This window comes from Aplysia californica, unplaced genomic scaffold (assembly GCF_000002075.1).
Source record: "Aplysia californica isolate F4 #8 unplaced genomic scaffold, AplCal3.0 scaffold00069, whole genome shotgun sequence".
In the NCBI taxonomy this organism is placed as follows: Eukaryota; Metazoa; Mollusca; class Gastropoda; order Aplysiida; family Aplysiidae; genus Aplysia; species Aplysia californica.
Window position 1 is genome coordinate 1,319,809 of NW_004797339.1, and position 8,754 is coordinate 1,328,562.

At 39.2% G+C, this 8,754-nt stretch overlaps 1 protein-coding gene across 1 annotated transcript in view; it reads left to right on the top strand.

Annotated features, from left to right (window-relative positions):
* Positions 1 to 501: 501 nt before the first annotated feature.
* Positions 502 to 8,754, top strand: part of LOC100533349 (cytoplasmic fragile X interacting protein) — a gene marked incomplete at its 3' end in the record, with an annotated part of 113,925 nt that continues 105,672 nt past the window's right edge. Inside the window, 3 exon segments of the mRNA NM_001204643.1 lie at positions 502 to 548; positions 1,721 to 1,947; positions 2,777 to 2,854. Coding sequence (NP_001191572.1) covers positions 1,735 to 1,947; positions 2,777 to 2,854 — 291 coding nt within the window. The 5' untranslated portion in view covers positions 502 to 548; positions 1,721 to 1,734.

The window sequence follows — 8,754 nt, forward strand, 5'->3', positions numbered from 1 at the left end:
ATTAGGCTTCATATATTTACAGCACTGTTTCAGAAGTTTCCGAACCGCTAAAACTGGAATCATAGGCCCAACACAATATTCACCACTGGCCTACCACAGCCAATCAGAGCACCACTAGCTTACCCACAGCCAATCAGCTTCTGGCTGACGGGCTGCTGCTAGCCGCATGTGTGGTAGACTAGTGATGAATATTGTGTTAAGCCTATGATTCCAGTTTTAGCAGTTCGGAAACTTCTGAAACAGTGCTGTAATTAAGCTTCATAGCACTGTTTCAGAAGTTTCCAAACTGCTAAAACTGGAATCATAGACTTAACACAATATTCACCACTAGCCTACCACAGCCAATCAGCGCCTGGCTGACGGGCTGCAGCTAGCTGCAAGTCCCTGCAAACGCAGCATATAATTATAGATCTAGTATTGTTTCGTTAAATCTTTATAAAAGCAATAAAGCGATGTACTTTTTAATAAAATTGATACAATGGCTGCTGTCTGATGCGGAAGTGAAACAATAATTAGATCTATTCGTTGATGGTTCTGCTGAGGCTGAGGTACTGGAGAGTTTGATGTGAAGATTGGCAAGATACAGCTTCACATGTTCAGTTTCTGAAAAACGTTGATCAAAGGCACACAAAAAAGAAGAAGATTTGCTGGTTCCATGGACTCTAGATCTACGTCTTTAGAAGTCATCAAACTTTGTCGACCAGTTCTTTTTTCTCTAATTTTACTTCATACCAGGCGACCCCCACTTTCTTCAATCACAAATACCTTGACTTCTATTTAAGATGGATGGGTTTTTTTGGTCCAAACTAAGCTAGAAACGATTAGGCTTTAAGTTAAACTCTTTCCGGACGTATCGTTGATCATATCGGCTTGAGTCCACATCCCTTGCGGACGTATCACCGATATATCGGCTGTGATAGGGTGCCTCAGTATTGTTTTATTTTAAAACGATCTGTCATTTTTATTATTACTTTATATTGCTATTGAAAACTCGGAAAGGATTTAGGAAACAAAAACATATAGATCTAGTTTCGCTTTGTCAAAGCCTGGGTTTGGGGAAAAACGAGTGAATTAGTTCTTGCGGTCTTGCATCAATGAAACGATGTAATCGGACTCAGTATAAATTTAATAACTCCAACAAAAATTGGAATTGCTTTTAAATAAAAAGCTGCACTTTCAGAAATTTATGGATTATGCTCTTGGCCTGTATATGATCAGATAGCTGTGCTGATTTGCTTTCTCGTGTTTGGTGAATGTAAATTTTTCAGTATTAATTTTTTAAATCACCATCGCCATTTCTAACCCTTCTAATGCGTACTTATGTTCAAAATTAATCCTTGCATTAAACCGGGATGTATTCCTCATTCAATTTCCTTCAATTTGATGTATCATGTTACGTTTTGAGTGATGGTTATCTTCTATGAAGTTATTTTGTACACCGCCTGCATAGCCGAATCGAACCACAAGTTAATTATGTCTAGACCTAAAAAAAACTATGTCCGGAAAGAGTTAAAATGATACCATTAACTCCATATATGTCAAAAGACTGACGAGCACCTGATTCCACCATGTCGTAACACAATAGCCCTATTTATATTGCTATGGTTTCAAATTAATTATTTCCTGTGGTAATGGCTGATGTATAGCTTTGAAATGTTATTCTGCTCATTCTGCTCCAATTATTCTTTAAATGCTTGGTATCTCTATACTTCGACAGTAGCTGAAACTGCCATCATGTCAGGGGAAGAAAAAGTCACCCTGACAAATGCTCTAGAGAACGTTGATGTTCTTGATGACTTGCCGTTGCCTGACCAACAACCTTGCATAGAGGCTCTGTCCCTCTCTGTCCACTATCGTGCCAACTTTGACACAAACTTTGAGGACAAGAATGCTTTTGTTACTGGTGTGGCAAAATATATGGAACAGGCCACAGTTCAAGCAGACCTGGTAAGATGGCTTGTTATGTCCTGATAAAAAATGTAGTTTAAAAAAACCCCTCTATTTCAGCTAAATGAATTAAGAGGAGGTTCTTTTGAGAATATGTGTTTGTAATACTTTTGTAAAGAAAAAAGATTGTTACATTTTAACACCTCTCCAGATTGCAACTTAACTTTACATTGCTGTCTTGGTATGACATAGTCGTGTTGTTTAGGACTATGGGTACTAACTACTTGCATAGATTAATTTGTGCCTTGAGCCTTGTCTACTGTAGACCCAGAGTACTCAGCCATCTGATTCTTTTGTCAATTTGTAAAATGCCTGCTTCTCATGTTAAAATACATTGAGAGTACTTGTCTGCTGTGAGGTTTGCTTATCATTTTTCCGTTGATTCATATCCCTTGTCCACTTGTAACTTCTTGGTTTGTCATGATTATATTCTTTTGTGATTTGTACTCAAATGGAATGCTGTGTGTGTGAATAGGTGACATATATATTTAGTTTTTCAATTTAGATTTACAGACGAATATTGGTAATATAATGATGTAATTTTTAATCAACTACTGAAGAGTTATTACCATTAGACTCCAAATTTTCTGAGACAAGTTTTGGAATATCTCATTAGGTATCTTGGACCAACTGAACAAAACACCTTCAAGAAATAATACAGGAAAGAAAACCTCATCCCTTTGCCTTTCCCAGCTGGTTATGACAATGACAGTCTGGTCTGAGAATTATTAAACATTTAATCTGAAAAGGTGTGGTGAAGTTCAAACAATTCTTTTTTGCCATATGCCTCTAGGTTTATTTTACTTGCACTTTGCAATTTTTTTTTCAGAACTTGCTGTTAGAGAAAGGAGAAGAGTATGCAGTGATGCTGTATACCTGGCGCTGCTGCTCGCGTGCTATCCCACAGGTGAGAGATGGTCGTTTGATGTGCATTAGGAGTGTTTGTTGTGACCCAAATCTGTAATACCCTGTGCACCCTGCTAATAGACTACATTTGATTCACCCAGGGCCAGCCAGATTTTCCTTTGAGGAGGGGCAAAAACTACCATTCTAGCACAATTCGACTGAATTTGATTACGAGGTTGCAAGTTGAACCGGTCATTAGCCTTCGGATGTGAACAGCCAATCACATTTCTTGTAGCCTATGAGTCATGAGGTTTGTTCATATTTATTTTGCGCATGAAAATGTGGATTTGGACAGTGTAGATAGGGAGAGGCTGATACTGCGAGATCTAGATAGCTATCGACTTTTCCAGTGTCATTGGATTCAAGAACTTTCACATAACACTCACGATATGTGGCTGTTGGCACTTGAAGCCATTATTGAAGGAATGGCAGTGTTCTGAACATTTAGTCTTGTGTACAGTTAAGCTCCAAACGCAGTTAGAACAACTTCAATACGCTTTCTACAAGTATCACAAGCCAAACGTATGCTGCACGATAGAACTGAGAGTGCCGCATACGCAGTGTGATACAACGAGTATTCAACTTCTGAACTTCAGTGACATGATGACCTGAAAAGAGGCGAGGGCCTAGATCACCTGACGATCAGGCTAATTTCACACGGCGTCACTTTTTGCCCGATTCTGTTACTTTTAGTTAGTGTGACTCAGCAGCCCGCCGGAGCTACCCGGCTCGGGGTCACGGGGTTAATGAGCCCTGAAGTGACTTTGCCGCTGTCGGTCAGGAAGTTCGCATTTTTGACTATGTTTAAAACGATATAACTTCTTCTCCATCACACATAGCAAACCATTACGCGGATGTACTAAAAGCTCAATGTCTTGAGATTTATTCTGCGTTAGAATGGTTAGTTTCTGTGCCTTAGTTTTTGCTTTAGACAAGTGTTTGTAGAGTACCCAATTTGTCCTATTTTAGTTACAAACTTATGAATAAATGATTGTTAATTTAAAAAAGGCACGACAGATCTCTCCAAAATCTGTGTTAAACTGACTACGAATATCATATCTTTTACCATGAGAAATCTTAAATCTGCGCTAGTAGTAATAGTCAAGTTATAAGAGAAGAAAGATGCACATCTGCATTTTTTAACTAAAGACGATCAGCGTTAGCTCTTATTTTACTATTAAACAAGAGAATGTTACTCTGCGTTTGTTCATGAATCATGCTGTGTCTGTGGCAGCCTGCATACAACTAAAAAGATATAATATAAACGATTTAAAAAACCACAAAACCGTGTAAATATATGGGTAGAGATAAACTTCTTGTATGGAATAAAAATAATGACAGTTGAAACATTCATTCTTAGTTTTTGTGTAGGAAATATGCGCAGACACAATTATGAATGTAAAGAAATCAGTCACATTGTCAGTTATTGCAAATGGTCATAGAAACGAAAAAAAAAAAAGCTGGAAAAGTCTGGTGCTGATTCAGTGTCCCTGGAAAGCTAGAAATTATTCTTATAACCCAATTGCGAGAAGTCATCCTTATTATTCAGTCAACTTACAAAACCTAGACTTGGCGTTTTAAGGAAAGTAAGGAATTTCTGGAGTGTAACGGATATTGTTCGTGTATTAGATCTACGTTGAAGATGTATTCTAGCACTAAAATCGATTTGTACTTTTCATAGAGAAACTTCATGGTAACTTTTATAAACTTTCGAGAAAATATGCGAATATTCATGATTATATTAGACACATAAAGTGGAATTTGGAGGAATTACTTCGTAGCGAATTGTGTGCTCGATGGATAAAATTGTAAAATTACAGCCTTCTATTATAAGCGCAGATACCATCTTTTCTGAGTATCTGCACCAATGTTATGTTGTTCATGTTCCAAAAGTTCGACAGATTTTGACGATGCCTTTTTTTTATATTGATTTTTTTCATTCACGCTAGTCCAAAAAAAATTACAATTTAGCATTGCCGACTCCAGCGCGTCTAACGAAATAACCAGACACGTTACAACGTCCGTTCTTTTTTGAGTCTCAAGAGCAGAAATGCGTGCTTTTGATGCACTAAATGAGAATTACCATAAATACAAGGATACACCTTAAATTGTACGTTGAAAAGTACCAAAAATTAGGTCGGACCAGACAGGGAGCTGACCCCGACGTGATAAGGCGCCCGGCGGGGAACCCCCCGCGGCAACTAAAATTCCACTGCCGGTGCGCCGTGTTCAAAATGGATGCTCTCTGCGTTGTGGCTCTTTAGCTCCTTCTTTTATACTGGCTTGGTAAAAGACGTTATAGGGGTCAAAGGTATAGGGTGCATATGATATTTAGAAAAAGGGAAAGATTGGGTGAATATCATCATCTTTTTGATGAGGTTCTGAACGACGAAGAAAAGTGCATAGATTACATCAGAATGAAGCCATCAACATTTCGCACACTCTTAGAGCTAGTGAGTCCAGCTATCATCAAGCGCACGACAGACTTTCGAAAGCTTTTGTCCCCAAGGGAACGCCTTTTGATTACTTTGAGGTAACGTAACTGATCTGTTCAGTATTATCATCATCATCATCATCATCATCATCATCATCATCATCATCATCATCATCATCATCATCATCATCATCAGTGCGAAGGTGGAGCACCAACAGTAGTGATAATGAATGAACAGAAATCATTCAAACTAAAGGTGCATTCCTCACATCATCTTATAACAAGGAATGCCAGGCAATGATATCTGCTACACTATGGATTGCTGACAATTGCCACAGTAGGACCAGTGTGCTAATCTTGACTGACAGTCAGTCCCTCTGCAAGGGATTGCCAGGTAACAGCTCAGACATAAAGGATTTGTGCCGCAAGGTCAGTGAAACCATAGCCACAATAAAGATTCAGTGGATTCCAAGCCATGTTGGAATTGAAGGAAATGAGGCAGTTGACCAATCTGCCAGTGAAGCCAGAGAGATTGAAGGAGACAGACGACCAATAACATACAGGGGAGTCTTTCCAATAGTCAAGAGGGAAATCAGAGACCCACCATGCAGAGCTAAGTACCAGGACTTGGAGGATGTATATTATGGGTACTCCAATAAGCAGGAACAAAGTATTACATGTCGCTCGGACCAGTTTGAGCTAGTGGGACTGCGGTCGGACCATCATTGGAGCATGAGATAGTATCAGAACTTTGTGAATGAAAAGCTCAACCCACTTTGCAGAAGATGCAGCCATAAAAAGGAGGGGGTCAAACATATCTTGGAATGTCCAGGAACAATGGCAATTCAAATGGAGTTATTTGGACGAGTGGAGGTGCCTCTGAGTATAATGACAATGGAGCTGAAAAAGAGCCTCGTTCTTGCTCGAAGATTACCTTGTGGAGTCCACCAGGCCCATTAAGGAAACAAAAAAAACAAACATCATCAATATCAATTCCAATGGAGTTATTTGGACAAGTAGAGATTCCTCTAAGTATAATGACAATGGAGCCGAAAAAGAGCCTCGCCCTCGCTCGAGGATTTCTTCGTGGAGTCCACCAGGCCCAATTAAGGGAGAAAAAAACATCATCATCATCATCATCATAATTACCGTTGTCACCATCATCATTGTCATCAATACTGCCGTCGTCATCATCATCGTCGTTAATTATTATTAATGGAATTACTACTCCATGGAACACACTAGTCAGGGGTTCTAAAAATTAAATAACGAACAAAAGTCACCCTTTTATTGAACAAATTCAACTTTGTGTTTTATTTTGTTTTTCACTTTCATTATTACTTCTAGATAAGAAGTTTAGTCAAGATAATAATAATTTTAAAAAAGGGCTATTGATTGTCTTTTCAACTGCTGGGAAAACCCCCCGAATGTACTACTACTCTCTGTTGCGTACAAATCACCAAAATATAAAAATGGAAATGCATTGTATGTAAAAATTAAACTCTTAAATTCATTTTAAAAGGAACTTACGTTCTTTGATTCTGCTGTGTATAATACTCATATGTACCATCAGAAATCTGATATTGTTGATATTGATATGCGTATAGGCCGAGTCAACCGGAAAGCGAAACAGGATCTGCTATGTAGCAAGGTAATTGTGCACTTTTGTCAAAAAGTTGTAGCGAACGCTCGTTGTAGCGAAGTGAAGTTGTGTTGTCATCACTGCGTTTCATTAGAAGGTTTAAATAGGGTTTTCAATGCACATTCACAGCGAAAGAGGAATCCGTGCAGAAGACATGTTAATGTTTGTTCTTACTGCGTTCGTAGCTTTACACTGCACACCTGTCAAAGTTTTTAGTTCTCTTCTGGATCAAATTTGACTCAACAAGAGTGGGAGGGGTCTATTCATAGAGTGCACTGAAGTCTCTATTAATTGACCTGATCATACTATCAGGAACATCCTGAAAGAATGTCTTGACTTTTGGGGAGACCCAAAGGAAATATTTTAAATGTACTAACTTGAAAAATTTGTTCTCCATCGTTGATCCCAACAGGATTTTCGATTTTATGAAGATCATTGGTCATTACTCAAAGATGTAGATCCCTTAGTCTTGGCCTTAGATTCCGGTGCTTGGTAGCAAGGAAAATGCAGAAACTTAGGTGGACAGGATCTTACCCAATGCACCACGGGAAGAATCCATGGTGACTCATGTTCAGGTCCGCAATTGGTGAAATAGTCTCTCCTTACTCTGAAATGTACTGATGTGACCCCTTGGTGGGTTTAAAAAATGATTTATGGTGAGCAGAGAGTGGTCAACTTGATGACCTATCGCAATGGCATGAGGAATGCAATTTTCACCTATCCAATCGTGAGTCTCAAGATCTGCGCCCTTCCTATTACTTATCCCTTTTACCTGTCCCAAATTTATAGCTTTCCTTCCCTGATCGAGTTCCCCAGCCTCTGTGGTAACACAAAATTGTGTTGTGACCACACCAGTTAAAATTCAGTGTCTAGTAAATTCGGATGGAGAGACAACTGCAACGGTCAGGAAAACAAAAGCACCAAAGAGTTCACAGTTCAATGTGATCCATTCTGATGCAGACTTGTAGGTCCTACCCACCCAGCTTGTGATGGAAGTTCAGATGGAGAGCTCAGATGGGAGTGCCGTGTTTGGGGAAAAAAGAAACATTTTGATGAGTTCACATCTCAGTGTGAGCCCATCTGGGGGTAAACATTACACCATTTCGAGGTTTACAACGGAATTGATCACATTCGCGAGAGATGCAACGAGCAGTACAATGATCACAAATTTTCTCAGCTTGGTTGACCAGCTGTGCGTGCCCTAGGTTTTGTTCCTTGAATTTTGATCTGTAATGCAGGATCTTGGCTGAATGTAGTCCTTCAGAGCGGCATCTTAGGTATGACTTTTGCGTTGTAAAAATTTCTGTTTTCTAGAACAGGAGGATGTTATACGAACAGTAATCGTAAGTGGTGGGATGTTAGGTGAAGACTACTGTAATACAATTTTAAAATGTAAATGACTGTTTTTACTATTAAATTTTTACCATGAAATTTTAAACTTCAACTATAGAGTAAAACCAGAGAGGGTTTACAGTAATAGAGAGGTGACACTCGTGGCGGCGCTCCATAACAACAGTGCATTGTTTCGCGTATCGCCCGGCGCGGGGCGCGAAAACACTTATGCGCGGTGATCGCTGCCACGGCGATGCTCAGGGATGCTGTCATGTCATGAGAAAACGTAGTACCGTCTGTAGTTAGTTCACTAGGTTACTAGGCCTTCAACAAAGAAGGAGGCCTTTGATTTCTATCGCATATCTTAGGCAACCCCACCTCTCTCGACCTTTAAGTTAACATACATTCTAATAAACAAATAGACGCAGATACATTACTTCGTCTCTATAGATCTGAAAAAATAATATCACCGTAACTAAAGCAATAATCGGTT